General features: G+C 34.7%; 1 protein-coding gene across 1 annotated transcript in view; it reads right to left on the reverse strand.

The window, feature by feature from the left end:
- Positions 1–23520, reverse strand: part of RSRC1 (arginine and serine rich coiled-coil 1) — a 417872-nt gene that overhangs the window by 304168 nt on the left and 90184 nt on the right. The window contains exon 5 of the mRNA XM_045037326.1: positions 4757–4930. Coding sequence (XP_044893261.1) covers positions 4757–4930 — 174 coding nt within the window. The remainder of the gene's footprint in view (positions 1–4756; positions 4931–23520) is intronic.

Raw genomic sequence — 23520 nt, forward strand, 5'->3', positions numbered from 1 at the left:
TTATAAAATCATAAAATCCTTTACCATTATTGTTCTTACTCTTCTTACTTTGTACTCTATAAGCATATGCTCTATGTTGTATCGATTTTCATATAAAACTGGTATTTTCAAACTGGATTGATAAAAACAAAGATTGTTATGCATAAAGAAGCAGAAGTATGCAAGATGTTATTTTCTCTTATGTGAAGAAGCAGCTAGGTTATTTAGTATACTCTAAATATGTGTCACTGGTTGCACAACCACAACGAACTAATATAGAAGTCCTAATTATATGGTTTGTGAATTTTTTTCCTTTCTCTCCACCTAGGTTTTGTGTGTGTGTGTGTGTGGGTGGGTGGGTGGGTGTGCATGAGCGTGTGTGAAATCATTTGGCAAGAGACAGGTAACAAAATAATCACAGAAATAAATTTAATTAAGGGCTAGAAATTTTGCGTGTTTATTAAATATAATTAAATGTAATTCAAATAAACAGATGAAATGTTCTATTGTGGGAAAATAAGTAAGAGAGAGGGAGGGAGAAAAGAAGGAATTGATCTTTTACTAATGACAGATTTCTGACCTGATCAGAGAAAAATAAGGCACAGAAAATTCTTTCAGTTCTCTTTAGGTATTTTCTAGGGCAGTTTAAGCTATAGCATTAATTACTTAATCTCATTATATTCTCATCATCAGTGATTATGGATTACCAAGAAGTGAAGACAATGTACTCTGAAGAGGCAAGTTGCTATTGTCAGTAAACTTGAATTAGAAGCCTAACTCTGCCATTTACTAGTTCTGTGATCACAAGTTTTCATCTATATGAAGGATAATAAAAGTACCTATTTCATGAGGTTATTATTGAAAACTAAGTAAGATAACGCATGTCAATTGCTTAGCAAAATTCCTGATACTTAGAAAATATATTTAAAATGCTAGAGACTTAGGGGAGCCTGGGTGCCTCAGTCGGTTAAGCAACTGACTTTGGCTCAGGTCGTGATCTCATGGTTTGTGGGTTCGAGCCCCCATTGGGCTGACAGCTCAGAGCCCGAATCCTGCTTCAGATTCTGTGTCTCTGTCTCTCTCTACCCTTCCCCCACTCATGCTCCCTCTCTCTCTCTCTCTCAAAAGAAATAAACGTTAAAAAAATTTTTTTAATGTTAGACACTTACTATGTCCATTGTAGATAAAGCCTTTTGTTCATACCTCAGATAGACCTGATCGTATCATTACCCTACTTGCAACTTCATTGGCTTCTCACTGCCTTTAGAATTAACTTCAGACTTGGGGCGCCTGGGTGGTTCAGTCAGTTGAGTGTCTGACTTCGGCTTGGGTCATGGTCTCGCAGTTCATGAGTTTGAGCCCCACATCAGGCTCATTACTGTCAGCACAGAGCTCGCTTTGGGTCCTCTGTCCCCCTCTCTCTGCCCCTCCCCCACTTGTGCTTTCTCTCTCTCTCTTTCAAAAATAAATAGACATTAAAAAAATTTAAAAAAAATAATTAACTCCAAACTTAACATAACTTATAAGGTACTCCAATAATCATCTCTCACCATTATTCCTCTTCAACTCTAAACCAAGCTTCATTAGACTTTAGTTCCTCAAACATGCCATACCCCCCTGCTTGCCTGTCTTTCACAGGAAGTTCATTTTGCACATACATTCTTTCTCATCTCTGAGATGAGTGTATACATCTCTGGTGTATAAACACCACTTGTTCTGAGAGATCTTCCCTCATATGCTAACTAGTCTAGATCAAGCAGCTTATTGTTCATGGAAATATCTTGCAACCACAATGTTGCAATGTTCATCCTCAAGACTGAGGATGAAAGCCAAGATGCTGAGACTGGCCTGTTGGAAGGGTAAAACGGCCCAGATCTGCTTACCTCTAAACTCTTTGTTATATTAGCAAGGTATGTGCTCATGGTTTAAGCTAGATGCTGACAAACTACAACCTGTGGGCCAAATCTAGCCAGTTGCCCATTTTTGTAAGCAAACTTTTATTGCAATACAGCCATATCATTCATTTAACATTATCTATGGGCTGCCTTCATGTTAAAAGGACACGCTTTGGTAGTTGCAAAAGAGACATATGGCCTAAGAAGCCTAAGTTATTTGCCATCTAGCCCTTTACAAAAAATACGCTGTCCTTGGTTCAAGCTACTATTGGTTAGGTTTTGTTACTATGACCAAAAGCATCCTAACTCATACATACAATGTTTCCATAACTTCCTAGTGAAACATCCATCTGATTTCACTGTAATTACTTATACATCTTCCCTTCTATCTATGCTTATTCTGCCATCTGCATGAACTCTCCAAGTAGGACTGGCCTACTATCATGTTCCTATTACCAACATACTACTTGACAAATAGGAGGCATGTAAATATTGTTGACTGAACAAGCAAACGAATTAATGAATGTATATATCAAAAGCCAATCAATATTTATTAACAAGTAACATGTACATTAGGTACTCTAAATGATAAAAAAGAGATAAGATACATTCACTGCCCTGAATGGCTTAAAAAATCAGGTTTAGGAAATAAACATGTAAAAAAAAGAAAGATAAATTATTTCTGAAGCGAAGCAGGTACATCTGTACATATATAAACACTACCATATTAAATGTGTACACTGACCTAAAAAAATTCTGATTTTAGATTATACCAAAAGGTAAGAATTTGGTGTCCTCAACACTGACCAGGAGAGAAAGTATCCCGATATAACACCACTCTATATTATGGTCCACTAAAACCATGGAAATTACTGAATCAAGCTACTCACAGCTTTTTAACATCAGTTCCCTGAGCCCTTCAACTGACACCTATTGTGGGTTTTCTTTTTTTTTTAACATTTATTTATTTATTTTGAGAGAGAGCAAGGGGGAAGGGCAGAGAGAGAAGCCAGTGCAGAGCTTGATGCGGGACTCAAACTCATGAACCGCGAGATCATGACCTGAGCTGCAGTTGGATGCTTAACTGACTGAGCCACCCAGGCACCCTGACACCTCTTGCTTTGACCTTGCTCATTACCTTTGTTGAGATTTAAAAAATAATGATGAATACAACATTATTACCTTGTAGATCTATCATCCAGAATTCAGTCCTTTGAACATAATGAACACTGAGTCTAACCTGTAAAGCTAGCTGACCCAGATCTTCAAGATTGATGTTAACCATATGAGAATCTTTCCTGAAACCACCCAACCTCCCTTTTTTATCCATGAACTCAATTTTATTACCTTTAACATCCCCAAAATAATGCTTTACGTAATTTCAATTTTGTACAACTGTATAATTATTCTGGTGAGGTGGAAAGCAAAAATTTAATGAGTAGTAAAAATCATATTCAGTCTTCTCATAGCCATGTACTACCTAAAGTGTAAACCAAAAGGAAAACGAAAAAAGAACAAGGAGCAAAGCAGTTCCTTGACTGACATAATTTATTCATCCTCAGTCAGTTATCTACCAGTCTTAGAAACCTATTCTGTGTCCTCCACATCTATCATCCTCCTGACTTTCTCCTTTTACCAACAGATTTCTCCCACATCCTCTGATCTTAATTACACTCTACCACTCGAGCTAACATAGCCTCCCTAGTCTTATGGCCAGATATCCAACCCTATCTCCTCTCCTATAATATTCAACAACCCTTAAAACTAGAAAAAGACAGAAGTTAGAATTTTGCAGGAGCACAACTGGTCTATGTGCATTCACGGTTGTGAGGTGATCAGGAAAAAGAAAGTCACATAATAATGTTATCCTCTTCCAAAATCCACCACAAATTTATCATTTCAAGGAATCTGGCAGGTTTAAATAATATCACTAAATCTGAAAATAAGAAATTAACAGACAACTCTGAAAAAGGATGACATCAGTTCCACATTCTTTAATAAACTTAATTCCTCACAGAATCAAGATCTCAAGGAACTACATTCAAGACCCTGAAAAGTTCTTTAACACTGAAAACTGATCCATAAAGAAAAACATTTTTGTACTCAAGTATCACAGTGAATATACATGGGGCGTAGAAAGACTCACAAAGGGGGATAAATTCCAAGATGTTCTACTTCATATAATAAAAGACCCCAATGTCAGTTTTGAATAAAATAACAAACTATAATTTATACTATCAACCAAGATTTTCTTTCATTTTAACATCTTCTAATAAATAGTTATGAATGGATTCCAACCTCCAAATGTACAAAGCTGGAATAACTGGTTAATACCAACTCTGGAAAAAATAAATTCTGGGCCTCACACACATACACTCATTCTAATAAACACATACCTTAACAGTGACCAAGTCCCATTCTACATTGAAAGAGGCCTAACCAATAGTAACATGGTTATTAACACGGTTCTTTCCCTTTGTTTTACCTTTACCCTTTTCCCCTAACAGCTTTACAATAAATTAATAGACATTTTTAATCATGAGCTAGTCTTTAAATTTTAAATTCATATTCATGATAAGGAAATTGAATATAGAACTCTCCTAAAGAATTATGTAAATTTTCCTTTATTGACATACTAAGCTTTGATAGTGCCATATATTTTGTGCTTCTAAAGCTTGTTATATAAGTATTAAATGAAAAAAGGAATACAAAGGAAGAACAGTAAAAATCTGAGATAACCATTTTGATTTTATCCTTTCTTCTTTATCTACAGTATTCTTCTATTTTATCCTTCTAAGAAAAACCTCAGAGAATGAAAATTCAGTTTGAATATTGCCATGGAATCACTGAGTCATCACTGCTTAAGATTTACTTCAACTTACCCACGTTTGATGTTGTGTAATTCCTTGTCCTTGCATTTATCCTTCTCTTTTTCTCTTTTCTCCTTATCTCTGCCTTTACGTCTTTCTCTATCCCGAGACCGACTACGGGTTCTTCGGTGACTGGACCTTTCACTGCTTCGACTATGAGAACGTGGACGAGGTCTTGACCTAGACCTATAATAAGTAGAGTTTATTACATTCATTTAGATTATATTTTATATTATAAAATACAAATACTCTTTAAAACTATCTGAAAGAAAAGGATTTAGTTTTAGCTATGGATTTAGTAACTAACTGTGTGAAGTAAGCATCTGTATAGGATTCTTTATGAATAAGTACACTCAATTAAAATGACATGAGGGAGGGGTGTCTGGGTGGTTTGGTCAGTTAAGCAGGTTAAAGCATCTGATTCTTGATTTTGGCTCAGGACACAATTTCATAGCTCGTGGGATGGAGCCCCATGCTGATAGCACTGAGCCTGCTTAGGATTCTCTCTCACTGCTGTTGTTTAACATAGTGTTCGAAGTGCTAGCATCAGCAATCGACAACAAAAGGAAATCAAAGGCATCAAAATTGGCAAAGATGAAGTCAAGCTTTGACTTTTTGCAGATGACGTGATATTATACATAAAAAACTCGAAAGACTCCACCGAAAGTCTGCTAGAACTGATACAAGAATTCAGCAAAGTCGCAGGATACAAAATCAATGTACAGAAATCAGTTGCATTCTTATACACTAATAATGAAGCAACAGAAAGACAAATAAAGAAACTGATCCCATTCACAACTGCACCAAGAATCATAAAATACCTAGGAATAAACCTAACCAAAGATGTAAAAGATCTGTATGCTGAAAACTATAGAAAGCTTATGAAGGAAACTGAAGAAGATATAAAGAAATGTAAAAACATTCTGTGCTCATGGATTGGAAGAATAAATATTATTAAAATGTCAATACTACTAAAGCAATCTACACATTCAGTGCAATCCCAATCAAAATTGCACCAGCATTCTTCTCGAAGCTAGAACAAGCAATCCTAAAATTCATATGGAACCACAAAAGACCCCGAATAGCCAAAGTAATATTGAAGAAGACCAAAGCGGGAGGCATCATAATCCCAGACTTTAGCCTCTACTACAAAGCTGTAATCATCAAGACAGCATGGTATTGGCACAAAAACAGACACATAGACCAATGGAATAGAATAGAGACTCCAGAACTGGACCCATAAAAGTATGGCCAACTAATCTTTGACAAAGCAGGAAAGAATATCCAATGGAAAAAAGAGTCTCTTTAACAAATGGTGCTGGGAGAACTGGACAGCAATATGCAGAAGAATGAAACTAGACCACTTTCTTACATCATTCACAAAAATAAACTCAAAATGGATAAAGGATCTGAATGTGACACAGGAAACCATCAAAACCCTAGAGGAGAAAGCAGGAAAAAACCTCTCTGACCTCAGCCGCAGCAAATTCTTACTTGACACATCCCCAAAGGCAAGGGAATTAAAAGCAAAAATGAACTTGGGACCTCGTGAAGATAAAAAGCTTCTGCACTGCAAAGGAAACAATCAACAAAACTAAAAGGCAAATGACAGAATGGGAAAAGATATTTGCAAATGACATATCGGACAAAGGGCTAGTATCCAAAATCTATAAAGAACTCACCAAACTCCACACCCAAAAAACAAATAATCCAGTAAAGAAATGGGCAGAAGACATAAATAGACACTTCTCTAAAAAAGACATCCAGATGACCAACAGACACATGAAAAGATGCTCAATGTCACTCCTCACCAGGGAAATACAAATCAAAACCTCACGCCAGTCAGAGTGGCTAAAATGAACAAATCAGGAGACTATAGATAGATGCTGGCGAGGATGTGGAGAAACGGGAACCCTCTTGCACTGTTGGTGGGAATGAAAACTGGTGCAGCCGCTCTGGAAAACAGTGTGGAGGTTCCTCAAAAAAATTAAAAGTAGATCTAGCAGTAGCACTGCTAGGAATTTACCCAAGGGATACAGGAGTGCTGATGCATAGGGGCATTGGACCCCAATGTTTATAGCAGCACTTTCAACAATAGCCAAATTATGGAAAGGGCCTAAATGTCCATCAACTGACGAATGGATAAAGAAATTGTGGTTTATATACACAATGGAATACTACATGGCAATGAGAAAGAATGAAATATGGCCTTTGTAGCAACGTGGATGGAACTGGAAAGTGTTATACTAAGTGAAATGAGTCATACAGAGAAAGACAGATACCATATGTTTTCACTCTTATGTGGATCCTGAGAAACTTAACAGAAGACCACGGGGGAGGGGAAGGGAAAAAAAAAAAAAAGGTTAGAGAGGGAGGGAGCCAAAACATAAGAGACTCTTAAAAACTGAGAACTGAGGGTTGATGGGGGGTGCCCATGTAGGGCAGCTAAAACTCCAATAGAAAACGTTAGGATTTCCAGCCAGAAAAACCAATAGAAAGACTCAGGGCAAGCATCGCAAAAGGAAAATGAAAGGGGAATCCTGAAAGACTGAGAGGAGGGAGCCACAAATTCTAGATGTATATACTCTACTCAAATCTTGGGCTAAACCCTACATTTTGCAAATGAGGGAACAACTCCAAATAGCTAAGGGTAAAAGAACTTAAAATTTCAAATGCCCCCAGAGAGACATGATTTTTGCAATTTTAATTCAACTAAATTTCGTGCTAAAAAAAACAAGTAAACAAAAAATCAATATTTTTTGAAGAATATAGCAGAATCCAGACTTTTCAAAATATGACACTCACCATGTCCAGGATAAAATTACTAGATAATATAACAAAGCATGAAAAATGTGATCCAATCTGAAGAGAAAAGATAGTCAATAGAGATTAACCCTGAGATGAGCCAAACGTTAGCAATAGCACAAGGATTTTAAAAAAGCATAACTATGCTTGCAATAAATACAGAAATCTCAGCAGGAAAACTAGAAAATGAAAAAAAAGTAATTCTATAACTAAAATTCTATAACTAAAAAATATAATATCTCAAATTTAAATTATGCTGAATAAGATTAAAGTCTACTAATTAGTAATAACAGAGGAAAGAATCTGTATACCTGGAAATAAATCAATCAAAACTACCCAAACTAAAGAACTAAGAGAAAAAAAAAAAAAAAAAAAAAGACCGTCAATAAGAAAAACAGATCCTCCAGGATCTCCATGACAATATCCAAATGTCTAACATGGTTAAACACAGAAGGAGAGAAAATAACAAAATAAAGAACAATTTATTTTTGTGGTGGCTATAATATCCCCAAGTTTAGTGAAAAACAAGTTATCAGATCCTAGAAGTTTAGTGAACCCCAAGATAAATATAGATATCATGACTATTGATGAAACCAATGAAAACCAAAAGTAAAGAGAAATCTTGAAAGTATTCAGAAAAAAAACTGACACATTACATACAGGAAGGAGAGCAATGATAGTCGTTACTGCTGGCTTCTCATCAGATACAGTGGAGACCAGAAGACAGTAGAACAAAGTTCTTAGTTAACATAGTGAAAGAAAACAACATTCAAACCAGAATTTCATATTTAGCAACAACATGCCTCAAAAACTAAAAGTAAAATACAGACATTTTTGAGGTAATGGGAAGAATAAACCATAATCATCAATAGTAGATCTGTACTACAGTAAGTTCTAAAATAAGTTCTTTGGGATGAAAAGAGTGATGACAGATGAAAACCTGGGATCTTTAGGAAGGAATGAAGACCACTGGAAATGGTAAATATATGGGGAAATATAAAAAACCACTTCCTTTATTTAAAATACATATATGTGCTTAAAGTAAAAATATACAATGTTTCACTGTAGAGTTTATAATGAAAGTAGACAGAATATATATCATCTCTATAAAAAAAACTATGCAGCAGGTAAATGGAGACCTGAGGTTTCTACATTTTGCATGAATGGTGAAATAGTAACTCTAAGTACACTGAAATGGTAAGGGCATCTATACAATCCTTAGAACAATCACTTAAAGAAATAAAAGAAGAAATGTAAATATGTACAGCTAAAAAGCCAAAATATGAGCTAAATAAGAATTCATTTTTTTTAAATGCTTATTTACTTATTTTGAGAGCAGAGAAAGGGCAGAGAGAGCCAGAAAGAAAGAATCTCAAGCAGGCTCCACAATCAGCATGGACCCAACATGGGACTCAATCTCATGACCCTGGGATCACAACCAGGAGATCACAACCTGAGTGCCGATATGGAGTCCAACACTTAACTGACCAAGCCCCCAGGTGTCCCTAAACAAGAATTCTTAAAAATATTCATTATTCTAAAAGGAGGCTGGAAAAGAAGTACAAAGAAACAAAAATCAGAGGGGCAAACATAAAATAAATATATATTATATGAATATAAAATACATAAAATACATAAAAACATACATATAAAATACATAAAATAGAGATATATCAGATAGTAGACTTAATATATCAAATATATCAATATCAAATATGTATACCAAATATATCAATAAATACCTTAAATACTAATAAATACTTTAAATAAAAAGAGATTGTCCAAATGAATCAAAGAGCATCACACAACTACATGCTGTCTACAAGATGTTTACTTTAAATATACAGATACAGGTTCAAAGTAAATGGCTAAAAACAGATATAGAGTAAAACCCTGGATTGCAAATAAGTTGTTCTGTGAGTGTTCCACAAGATAAGCAAACACTTCTAGTAAATTTTAACTTGATAAACAAGCAATGTCTTGCAATACAAGTAGTACATGACACCCAAAGTCACGTGATCACAAATGAGCCAATGGTGGTTCTCTCTCTCTCTCTCTCTCTCTCTCTCTGCAGGGTTGTGTGTGATCGTCTCCCATGCTCAGATGCTCGGTCTCAGGCCACAGTGTTTGGCAGAAATCAGCGATTTTTCAGAACATTGGAATGTGCCCACAACTGGCACTAGGGTATTTTTTGTCACTTCAAAGCACCTATGGACAGTCCTTTGCTTTTCTGTACAAGAGTAAGCTTAGGAAGGCTTTACTACATTCTAGGTCAGGCTGCCTGCAGATACAGACCCTTTCCTCTGCTGCCTTATTGCCAGTTACATTAAATACAGTATGTGACAAGAGTTTACTGTACTGTAGTCAACATCTGTGCCAGCGTATACAATGGCCCCCATGCAGAAAGGGTAAAAAGAAAGGTTGAATGCGTTGAAGGAGAAGATGATTATAGTGGAAGTAAGGAAGAAACACATCAAGAAGTACAAAAGAGGTATGCGAGTGGCCGAAATTGCAAGATTTTATAAGAAGTGCACGTCTGCATCTTGTCTGCAGAGGAGGAGAAGGTGGAGGAATCCGTCACTTCAAACGAGATTAACGTGATGTGTAAAATGTGGGAAACAGTACAAAATCTTGTAGAAAAGCATGACCTGAATAAGGCTGTAGCAGTGCGAGTAATGAATCTGTTTAACAACAATGCAACATCACATTTCCGCGAAATCCTCAAAAGGAGGAAAAAGCAAGTGTCACTGGATAGGTTTCTTGTTAAATCTCCATGAAAAGAAAAGATTCCATTGAGCCAATATATAGCAGTGATTCCGTTAGTGATAGTGGAAGTCGTCCTACACAATAACCCTCCTCTCTCATCTCCTTCATACAAGCCACGAAGATTTTCAAAAGTAAATGCAGGTTAATTTGTTTATTTTTCTTTATATTTTGTATTTTCTCTTTATTTTGTATTATATTACAGTATTATAATCAGTTTTATACGAATATTTGTGGGTTGTGGAACAAATCATCTGTTTCCTTTTTCTTACGGGGAACTTTGCTTTGATATACAAGTGCTTTGGATTACAAGTATGTTTCCAGAATTATGGACACAAACCAAGGTTTTATTGTATCATGCAAACAGTAAGCACAGAAAAGCTGAAATGAATATGTTAATATCAGATAAACTTGAGAAACTAAAAGTATCACCAAAAAAAGAAAAGAAAAGGATACTTCATGATTATAGGATCAATTCATAAATAGAAACCATACAAAATATGTTTATCCAACCACAACAGATCTGGAGTTTAATAACAATAAAACATCTAGAAAAAAATAGACATTAAATACTCTTCTAAATAATTCATTGATCAAGTAAGAAATCACAAGACAAATTACAAAATATTTTTAACTGAATGACAATGAAAATACAACATACGAGAATTTGTAAGATGAGTTAAAGCAATATTTAGAGGGAAACTTACAGTTTTAAGCGCTTATATTAGAAAAGAAGAAAGGTCTAATTTCAAATACCTAAGGTTTCATCTTAAGCCAGAAAAAGAAGAGGAAAGTAAGTTCAAAGTAGGTAGAAGGAAGGAAACATTAAATAATGAGGAAAAATCAATAGAATAGGAAGCAATAAAGAAAAATAGCCAAAATCTGGTTCTCTGAGAATGTCAATATATTTGGTAAATCCCTAGCTAGACTAAGGGGAAAGAGAAGAGAGCAAACACAAATTATTTCCTCCAAATAATGTGGATGATAGAAAGACTGCATAAATTAATCCTGAGTATTCAGAACCTATGTAAGTCTTGAAGACAATTACATGGATTTCAGTAGTGGTAATGTCTTACCTCTTTCATCCCTAATTGGTTTACTCACTGAATGAAAAGCAGTATTATCCAAATACGGTCACAAACTTTAATATGTGATTTTGAGAAGTTACAATATTTATTGCTAGGGATGTCAACATGGGTTATTATCCTAATTTAAAAAAATAAAATTTCTATCTCTTTAAGTTTAATTACTCCCTCTCTTAATTTTGACATGACTTTTTTTCCACATAAAGTTTTTTTTTTTTAAGTTTATATTTTGAGAGAGAGAGAGGGTATGCACCTTCAGGGGATGGGCAGAGACAGAGGGAGAAAGAGGGAGAGACAAAGAGAATTCCAAGATCACAAGCAGGCTTCACACAGTCAGCACGGAGCCCAATGCAGGCCTCTAACTCATCAACTGTGAGATGGTGACCTGAGCCAAGGCAGGACACTTAACCAAATGAGCCATACAAGTGCCCTTCGACATGTTTTAATTTATCCTCATAATTTATTTCCCCCACAAAAGTTAGTTTATTCATTTCTAATTAAATCTTCTATTATATGTGAATATATACAAATTTTAACATATTCTTCTAAAATTTTGAACAATAATCATATATAATTTAAAGTTTTCTATTAAAAGAAAGTTATGATAATAAAAATGGAGGGGGGCCTTTTTTGTGACAGCCTCAATCACTATACATATACATTCCGCGTGTGTATATTATTTTAATTTGGTTCTACATCTTTCAGGAACAAAATATGATTCTTGCAATTACTTTTCACTCAACTAATAAAAATGTGGAGCAACAAAAATAAGTGAGTTAACATGAGTTTAAACTCTAACAACAAAACTAAAAGTTCTCTTTTTAAATGAATCTTTAATATAAGCCCATTTCTTACCAGTTTGCCCTTTTGTCAGAATACACAGCTTGACAAAAATGTGCAACCATTCACAGATTACAAATGAGGTATATCTGGGTGAAATCATGTTTTTTCACTGTATCTTATAAAAATAGATGTATCTGTCATTAAGATATTCAAACTTCTGTAAGTATTAAATTAAAAAATAAAGGATTCCTTACATAGTAGTGTCCTCGAACAAGTTATTTCCTCTGAGGGCATCTGTTTCCTTATCTACAAAAGGGGGATAATAACTACTTTCAGGGTTACCTAACTGAATTGTGAGATCGCAGACAAGTGATGTGAGAGCAGGCAGGCAATTAGAAAGATGTAACTGAGGGATGTGCTAATCTGAACAAAGGAGTAAAATCTGAATCAGAAGCATATTAAGTATGCTTCCCTCATACTAAAGCTAAACCAGTAAAGAGCAGCATTCTGGTTTTGACAGATCTTTAAAATCTTAAAGCTGGCTGGGGCACCTGGGTGGCTCAGTCGGTTAAGCATCCGACTTCAGCTCAGGTCATGATCCACAGTTCGTGGGTTTGAGCCCCGCGTCTGGCTCTGTGCTGACAGTTCAGAGCCTGGAGCCTGCTTTGGATTCTGTGTCTCCCTCTCTGCGCACTCCCCCCCGCCCCCGGCTCACACTATGTCTCTTTCTCTCTCTCAAAAATAAATAAACGTTAAAAAAATAAAATAAAATCTTAAAGCTGGAATAAGGATTAATCAAGTTTCAATATATTTCTTTTATAAAGGAATGTAAAGAATAACAATCTTGGCCAATAACCCATATCTTCACAGAAAACCCACAGCAGCCAAATACACAATCTGCACAGACTTGCTATTAATAGAAAAACCATATCACCTATCATACAAACTTTTGAAGGATAAAAGGGTGATTTTTAATAGTCAAGACAGGCACTATAACATTAAGACGACATGTCTAAGTTGGTACTGTCCCAGAGAAACCAGAAAGCATGATCACTCTGTCACCATCACAGCAAAGCTAGATACCACAATTAGAAGCCTTCCATATCAATTACTATCTGCCCACCCTCCCCATAGCACCTACTTTCCCAATCTCCATTCCTCCCAACGTACCCAATTCATAAAATAAACACAATTATCTCCAAATCATCCCATGGTTTTCCCTAACACAAAATCCCACTGTAGAAAACCTATGCCTGTCATTCTCCAAAACATCTTGCTCATTATTCACCATATGTCAATACATGCAACCCATGCCATTTTGGAATACTCTCCTATAAATATTACTGATGTGGCTCAAAGAACTATGATAGCAATAGCAGAACTATAAATTAAGCCATCCATGATGCCAAGTCTAAAGAAAATAGTAAGTTTTAAAATATCACAGTATACAATATAAACTACTGGATCTTTCTCTCCCTGTCTTAATGTTTGTTATGTTAATTCTCACATTGTAGGGCTCTTAATTTTGCTTATAGGCTACAAGAAGCAAAATATGACTCTGGAGAGAATACATGGAGAAAAGACAGTAAGTCCAAAAAATAGGCAAAATAACAGTATTAAAAGCTGTTAAAAAAGAACCACAAAATCAAACAAAGACTCAAAGTGAATTAAGCTGACTTCTTAGTTGTCATGAGAATTACTTTACATAATTTTGAGTAAAATGCACATCCCAGACACATGAACAACCCCATTTACTTTATTAAGTAACTTTAACTATGTATTTAAAGGATCTCCGTCAAGAAGAAAGTAACAGATCACAGTAAAGAGATTTCCTACCCTGACCAGAGAAACAAAAAGTTGAAGAAACTACACTAAAATTTAAGATGTTATTTGTCCTTCATTCCTTAAATAAATACCCTTCTGACAAATCACTCTAGAAGTCTCTAGAGCACCATAACTAAAATGGAGATATATTATAAGCAAAGAAACATTTGATAAAAAATGTGGCATTCTAGAACACACAATATATAAGCAATAAATGGACAGCAAGATGTCCTATTATACCAGATAAATGCTTTCAATATCTACAGAATAGGAACAATCACCATAACATCCCTACATAAAATGAATTACTGCCCTCAAAAACCAATTCGTCAAGTTTCTTAATTGGCTAATAAGTTCTAAACACATGTAATCAAAACAAATATCCTAATATTTTATCTTTCAAAAAAAATAACTACAATACTTCAGGTAGTCTCTTAAGTAGACTTCTATAAATAAAGACTATATTTACCATAAAGTAAAACTGTACTTAAAATTAAATTTTAAAATTATACAGTGAGTAAATTTACACGAATTCCATGTCAGGATGACGTTTTGAACATGGACATCTACTTTCAACCCCAACTGAAATCCAACTAAAACCTAACAACCAGGGGAATTTTTTAAAAGGATGCACACTCTAGGAAAGAAATATACTATGAAAAGGGAAGTGTCCACTGGTGGCTTGGTGGTGGAAAACAACTAGAAAACAAAATGCTGAAGCTCAGGGTTCCATAAAACATCAAAGGATCTGAAAATAAGCTTAGCTTTTCTCATAAAGTTCCCCATTCATTAGAGAAACTTCCATCTCCCTGTATTAATAACGTACAGTGCCACTCAAGAAACCTTATAAGTCACCTAAAACCTTCAGTCTATTCACAGAATTGCCTATTACTGCAGATCCAGGAAAATTCTGCGCCTTATCATGAACAACAACAAAAAGAATCTGACATCCATACAAAGCAACTGCAGTTGAACCTCGAACAACATGGGTTTTAACTGCGTGGATCCACTTATATGCAGATTTTTTTCAATAAATGCATTACAGTATTGTAAATGTATTTTCCCTTCCTTATGACTTTCTTAATAACTCTTTTCTCTAGCTTACTTTATCACATGAATATAAAACATAATACGTATAACATATAAAATATGTGTTAATCAGTTGTTTAGGTTATCAGTAAGGCTTCTGATTAAATTTCTAGGGAGTCGACAATTGTAAGTGGATTTCTGACTGAGTGGGAGATTGGCATCCCAAGAGTCAACTGTATAAAAAAAGAAACAAAGTGGGGTACCTTAGTGGCTCAGTTAAACAACCAATTCTTAATGATTTTGGCTGAGGTCCTGATCTCATGGTTCATGAGATCAAGTCCCGCATTGGATTCCACACTGATAATGCAGAGCCTGCTTGGGATTCTCTCACTCTGCCCCTTCCCCACTCATGTTTTGTCTCTCTCTCTCTCTTTCTTTCTTTCTCAAATAATAAATAAACTTAAAAAAAATAAAACAAAGTTAGAATTAAATTTTTCAGGTGAAGCAGATATACCCCATAAAAATACCCATGAAGCAGAGGAGACTATAACATAATACTCCAACATTAAATATAACATAGAATAAGAGACACGGTGTTAGTGATAAAGATTCAAGAAAAAAAAGTTCAAAGATATAAAAGCAAAAACAGAAAAAGTAAGAGAAATAAGGGGTAGACAATGAACATCCAACTTAACTGAGGCTACAGAAAAGAAAAAAAAAAGGGACAGAACTAACATTACAATATAATCCAAGAACACTTTTGGAACTAAAAGAATCTATACGTAGAAAGGGTCCACTGTGTATCTGGGGATATGGATAAACCACAGTCAACTCTTGAGATATATCCTGATGCAGTACTACATATTAACAATAAAGAAAAAAGAACACCCTGATCAAGTCACTAACAACAAAATAAAGTAACATGGGCATCAATCTTCTCAAATGCAAGATAAATAGCAAAACAATGGCTTTAATTTTCCTTAAGGAACTCAAGGGGGAAAAAGTGTGTTCACAATGTTACATCTCGTCAAATTATCCTTCAAGTATAAAGCTATAGAAAATAAGTGATAAAAGTACTAATTTATGTTAAATCTAGTAAGTCAAGAACATGCTACAATTTCTAGGTTAAGCACACTCAAAATAAATTAAAAGAATGTAAGCTAACAAGCTAACAGAGAAGAAATTGCAATAAAATTAAACCAAAGAAGGTAAGAAAAAGGGCGGGGGGGGGGGGGGGAATGGACTGGAACAAATAAAACAAAGAAGAAGAGAGATTTAAATCCAAATATAACAGTAATCAATAAACATAAATAGACTAAATAATACAACTGAAAGAAAGATTCTCAGACTGAAAACAGCAAATTATAGACACCTTTCAAAGTGAATATATTAAATATAAAACAAAGAAAGTTAGAAAGTAAAAGTTTGGGAAAAATATCACACAAGCACTAATAAGAAAAAAATGGTAAGATTATATCAATATCAGTAGACTTCAAAGTAAAAAATATTGGTAGAAATAGAGACAACTCATGATGATGAGGTCACTCCAAAAATAATATAAAACAATTCTGAACTTGCATATCTACAATCAGGATTTGTCTCTGAGTTCTGCCAATAACTGATAAATTGAGATGCTAAAAGGGAAAAAAGAAAAGGGAAGATATAAAAGATTAAAACAAATGGTAGTTAAATTCACCTATTTAACTGCATTCCAAAACTGTGTAATATTCATTCTTACCATGTACATCTGTAGTATTTCCTAAAATAAACCTTATGATGTGCCATAAATCTAATCTCAACACATTTCAAAAATGAAAGGTGTTCAGGGGGACCTGGCAGGCTTAGTTGGTAAAACATGCAACTCTTCATCTCAGGCTCATAAATTCAAGCTCCACATTAGGTACAGACATTACTTAAAAATAAAATCTTAAAAAAAAACTGGGGCACTTGGGTGGCTCAGTCAGGTGAGCATCCAACTTTTCATTTCAGCTCAGGTCATGACCTCACGTTTGTGGAATCAAGCCCCACAGTGGGCTCCGTGCTGAACACGGAGCCTGCTTAAGATTCTCTCCCTCTGCCCTTCTCCCCTGCTAGTGTTCATTCTCTCTAAAATAAAAAAATAATAAATTAAAATTAAAATCAAATAAAAATTAGAAAATGAAAGGCATTCAGATTATACTCTCTGACTACAGTGAAATTAAGCAAGAAAGAAACAAAAAACTAGAAAAACCTACAAATGTTTGGAAATTAAGTAATTTTTTCTATGCTACCCATGGGAAAGATGAAACCACAATAGATATTTTTTAAATATTTGAATCAAATAAAAACTAAAATTTGACATATCAAAAATACTATAGCTAAAGCATAGTAAAGATGAAAATGTACAACATTAAAAAAACATATCAGTGGGGCGCCTGGGTGGCGCAGTCGGTTAAGCGTCCGACTTCAGCCAGGTCACGATCTCGCGGTCTGTGAGTTCGAGCCCCGCGTCGGGCTCTGGGCTGATGGCTCAGAGGCTGGAGCCTGTTTCCGATTCTGTGTCTCCCTCTCTCTCTGCCCCTCCCCCGTTCATGCTCTGTCTCTCTCTGTCCCAAAAATAAATAAACGTTGAAAAAAAAATTAAAATTAAAAAAAAAACACATATCAGAAAATAATAAAAGGTAAAATAAATAATCTAAGCAGCCATCTCAAAGAGTTAGGGGGGAAAAAAAACAGAAAATTATACTCAAAGAAGGTAAAGTAACAGAAATAAAAGCAAATATTAATGAGCCAAAGATAGTTGATTTTTTGAAAAGGCTAATAAAGTTAATAAACTCTCAGTGGAAACGACCAAAAAAACAGAAAAATCACAAATAAAATAATATTATAGTTAAATGACCTTTCACACACAGGGACGTTAAAGGCTATGAGAATAGCCATTTCATCATAAACAACTAAAAAAGCAGACAAAATGTATTAAACAACTATTTCAGACATTGAACAATAAGGCAGTGCAAAACTGTGAATACCCAAGAAAAGGCAAACAAGGAAGGGAAACCTAGGACTGTCCCCAACTTACTGCCTTGAGGAAGTTTCCATGCCACAGAGCAAGGAGAGGGAACCCAAACAGAGCTTCCATAGACTTGTTGACTTAAGGAGACAAAGATAGATCTTCAAGGAGGCCAAGGTGGCTAGAATTTCCAAGGCATCAGAAGGAAGTTGGATGGGGTGCCTAGGTGGTTCAGTGGATTAAGCATCTGACTCTTGATTTCAACTCAGGTCGTGGTCTCCATCTCACAACTATCAGGTTCCATGCTAGTCTTCTTAAGATTCTCTCTGTCCCTGTCCCTCTGCCCCTCTCTCGCTCTCTCTCTCTTAAAAAAGAAGGAGGAGGAGTCAGAGAAGGAAGTTGGACAGAGAGAGAGGGATCCAGAAATCTGCCATGGGCTCCCCTAGATCTTCTGATAAGTTCTAACCTATAGATATATGAGGTGAAATTCCACAGGACTGGGGAAAAGAACACTGGAAAGCAACAGAAATCCTGAATACCCTACAAGGGGAGAAATCATGTTCCACCAGCCAGAGTGAAGACACTTTGTACATAAGGCATTGTAAAGAGTCAAGTATTGATAACAGAACCAAATAACCCATAAATAAAGGTACTCTAGACCCATTCTGAAGCTTAAAAAGCAAGTCTTGATATTGGCAAAATACCACCTAATGAAGTTAGATCATGGCTACGTGAGGGTGTTCTATACTTCCGTTTCAATGGATGCTTAAAAATTTCCAATCAAAGGCTAAAAAAAAAATTACTTGACATTTCATTTATAAGTCTGTTATTCAAAACTCACCATACAAATCACCACGGTTTTTCAATCCAATTCACATAAACCTATTAACACAAAGTACCTGATACCTTATACCAAAAGACTATTTCAAATACACACACCAACAATAATGCTATTTCTTTGGAAAAAACACACACATTCTGAGTTTTAACTAAGATAAAGTCAGTGGGTTAATATTCTTCAGCTTTGGTCACTAATGGACCCTACATCTGCCTTAGAAAAATCTATCTAGATCAGTACAGTTGCCAATTATTCTAAACTGCAGAACCAAGATCAACTGTCCTCACCAGGGGCTGAGGATCAAGCCTCTAGCTGTGGTAGATCAAATGATTGGAAACAGGGATTGCTTGTATATTACTGACACAGTAATTCCCTATTTATAGTGCCCCAACTGAAATGTTTCTTATCAAAATTCCAGATACATTTACCTGGCCCTATAACTCACATCAAGTTTTACAACTGACTTATCAGACTTCAAACCTAGTAAATAAAAATCGATAACAATCTCTCATTTACCATGATAGCTAATGCTCTAAAATACGTGTAATGATATACTTGCTTATTACACCTCTTATTTAGCAATGTTACAGGACATAAAATCTGTCCTTATTATTACTAAGTATCTTCTATGTGCTAAAAAGCATGCTGGCTATATTAATCTATTTTAACTTTTAATTCTACACAGTATTTAAACATATACTTGTTATCGTCCTCTCCTTTTGGATTTTTTCCTGCTTTGGGTGGAGGCAGGGTTGGGGTTTTTGGGTGTTTTGTTTTGTTTTTGGTCAGTTGGGTTGATTTGGCTTGTTTTTTTGCTTTGACAAAACTGAACCCTGAACTTTTCAGAGTTCACACAGCCAATGTGTGATAGAGCTGAAATTTGAACCCAGGCTTCTCCACATCCTTTCAACTACAACACACTGCCAGTAATATCTGATTGCAGTATCATTTTCAAAAAAAAAAACTCTATAAGACAGAAAATAAATATCTATGCAAAAACTCATTTCCAAAACATTACCAAAAGATTTAAATCCACCTTATTACAGGTAGATCCATTCAACTAAGTATCTTGGAATTCTCATCATGTCAATCTTCAAAAATTCCCAATCATCATCACTAGTGCCTTGATTTTTAAGAGAAGATATTAAAACATACAATTGGGAAGAGGAAAAAAAGCAAAAGAGAATCGCGGAATGCCAGTGCCTCCCCCCACTGAAAAAGCATATAACCCACCCACTATGCCAAAGGTTAAGTCATTTAGTCAAGTTCAAAGATCTTCAAAGACTTCTTAGATCCAGATAAGCCCATATGTTACCAAAATTCTAAGAAAAAGCTATTACTTTCCAATCTGCTTCTCATGTTTAAGATACAGAACACACAGATGCTTGGCATCACTCATCAGTCTTCCTAAATTTTCACACCAGATAATCAAGGTCCACCAATAACTTTCCTATCTAAAAATCTTAGTAATGTCTTTATTCCATCACTGCCTGGTTCACTTGTTAAATCTGAAAGTAACCATAAAAGACCATTCAGTTACTGTACAATAAGTGTTAATTTGCTAATTTCTTCACAGGTAATCAATTAAAATGTAAAATATTGGATAAAATTAGTTGCACTAAATTTAACAGCTGTTCCATAAGCATAATTAGTTTCACAAGGGCCATATGTATTCTGAACAGAGACAGAGTTGAAACAAACAGACAGATTTTAAGCAAGTTTGAGAAAATCTGCATTTAATTAGCAGGTGGGCACTACAACTGCATAACGTTTTTATACATTTATATTTATGAAGTGACAGAAGATCTAAAGGCTTTTTAAAATGGCGTTTATTGTTTGAATGGGAACTGTTTTGCTGCATGCTAAAGTGATTTAAGTCCTTATAGCTCTGCTTTGAAAAAAATCATAAATGGTGAAAGAAAACATGTGGAAAACTGTAAAACTAGAAAGAATTTGCGACAAAAAACAGATACACATACCATAACTAAAAGGAAACTACACTTAATTAAATGTACACTACATCTGGAATATCAGCCTAATAAAATGTGAAACTATTAATTTTCATTGTTCTAAAGGAAATGAGGTCAGTGTCATTTAATAATTCCTCCAATTACATTGGACTAACTCATTGGACTGTATGTTCTGGACACCATCTAATCTTAAAATACTATATACTTTACAATATCCTTAAGTTAAACTTTTTAAATAAAGGCATTTAAATTACAAAGGAGTAAAATAATAAAATTGGTAAATGAAAATTCTTTAGCAGCTGGGAGCTACCAGCATTATATTTTAAACCTCATGACTTTTGCATGAAGCTTTTTATGGATGCCCATAATAAGTATGAGATTACACTTGTTAGTTCTTATTAGCACTAAAATCATCACTTTAAATATATAAGTAGAATACATAATTTTAAAAATTAATATGTTTACCCAGCCAATAATTTCATTAGTAGGCTATATTTATCATTATTTTTTAAATACTATAAAAATGTTATTTTTTTTCAAAGGCAAATGTGTTAGGAAGTCCTTAATAGAGTAATGTTTGTGAAGGAAAATAAAATTTTCCAAAATAAAATAGAAAAATAAAGCAAATTCCTGCACTGTTTGTATGTGTGCAGAAGAATTAGAGAGGAGCAAAATGCTTGCTTATCAACTAAGTGAATCTAAAACATTTTAATGTTTCTTCACCTAGCTAAATAATGGACCATTCCACTTATGTATTAAAGACATGTAAACTTCAAAATTTTTCTTTAAATAATAAGGTCCTTATGAGTAAATTTAAATTACCATACATGAATTTTTATATCAGCATCCTATTTTTAGCAATAAAATATCAACCTAACACACTTCCTAATTTGCAAAATTTATATTTGTATATGAAAATGTTTAAAAGTTATGGAGTCCTTGCACCAACAAAAAATTTTTAATAACAAATTTGATTATAAAATCAAACTCTGATAACTTTGTGTTCTAGAATTAACATTAATAATGAGTGCTTCATATTCAAAACTAAAACAGAGGAAAAATACAGATCACTTTGCCCCAAAATAATTAGGTTTTTTAAATTAAAATGTTCCATTAAAATTCATTTCCTGAGGCGCCTGGGTGGCTCAGTCGGTTAAGGGTCCGACTCTTGATTTCGGCTCAGGTCATGATCTCACAGTTTGTGAGTTCAAGCCCCACGTCGGGCTCTGCACTGACTGAGCAGAGCCTGCTTGGAATTCGCTTCTCCCCTCTCTCTCTGCCCCTACCATGCGCACTCTCTCTCTCTCTCTCTCTCTCAAAATAAACTTTAAAAATAAATAAATAAATAAAATTCATTTCCATTATCCTTATTCATTATAGATAAAAACTAAAGTGAACAAAAATCTAAATATACTTTAATTATACAGCAAATTCTATGATTATAAAGTTGGAGGAAAATCTTAAGACATTGAAATGTTTAAAGTTATTTACTAAAAACATTTTAAAAATTATTTTTAAAATGTCTCCAGTAACTTGCTGCAAGACTTCATTCAATACAAACACATAAAACATAAAACTTAAATGAACATTAAAGGCATTCTGATGCCTTTAAGTAAGTCTTCCAGTTCTGTTTTTTGCTGCTCTTCCAAACTATGAACAAGTTGCACAACAAAGCCAATTAATGGTAATAAAACAATCAGAGAAAACAAGTCACCTACAGCATGAAACTTATCTCAATACTCACCATATTTTATTAGTGAAAAACAGGGTCAGCCATGCCCAGCATTATTGTGTATTGTACTGCACTGAATTGTATACTCAGGTACAAGATGAATCCTTAAAATTGAGGTATGTATTAGTTTATTCTTGATTGTGTGAGATCATGGTATGTGAGATCAAGCCCTGCACCGGGCTCTGCACTACTGTGCGGAGCATGCTTGGGACTTTCTCTCTCCTCTCTCTCTGCTCCTCCCCCCACAGGCACACACACGCTCTCTTTCTCTCTCTCTCTCAAAAGAAATACATAAACTTTAAAAAAAAATGAAATTTTGCCATTTACAACATGGATGGAGCTACAGAGTATAATCCTAAGTGAAATAAGTCAGTCAGAGAAAGACGAATACCATATGATTTCATTCATATGTGGAATTAAAAAAAAAAAGCAAAGGAAAAAAGAGAGAGAGAGAGAGAGAGAGAGAGACATGAAGAAACAGACTCCTAACTATTGAGAACAAACTGATGGTTACCAGAGGGGAAGCAGGTGGGGAGCTGGGTGAAATAGGTGATGGGGATTAAGGAGTGCACTTGTCACAATGAGCTCTGGTGATGTATGGTAATTGTTAAATCACTATATGGTACACCTGAAACTAATATAACACTGTATGTTAACTACATTGGAATTAAAATAAAATAAATAATAATAATAAAATAATACAGAATAAACTTAAAACTTAGACACTGGAACTATCAAATCAGAATAGTGTGGAACTATACAGTCTACTAGTCAAAAATGCACTTTATAGCATTACTATACAGCTCAGTATAACATGCCGTAATTTATATTCATAACGGTCCCAAATCATAAGCAAAAACAGAATACAACTGGACTTGAACTTTAAGAAAAACAAAAACAAAACTGCTATTCATGAAAACTAAAACCTAAAATACCTATTCTTAAGGAAGGAATAGTA

Source organism: Felis catus, chromosome C2, assembly GCF_018350175.1.
Source record: "Felis catus isolate Fca126 chromosome C2, F.catus_Fca126_mat1.0, whole genome shotgun sequence".
NCBI lineage: Eukaryota > Metazoa > Chordata > Mammalia > Carnivora > Felidae > Felis > Felis catus.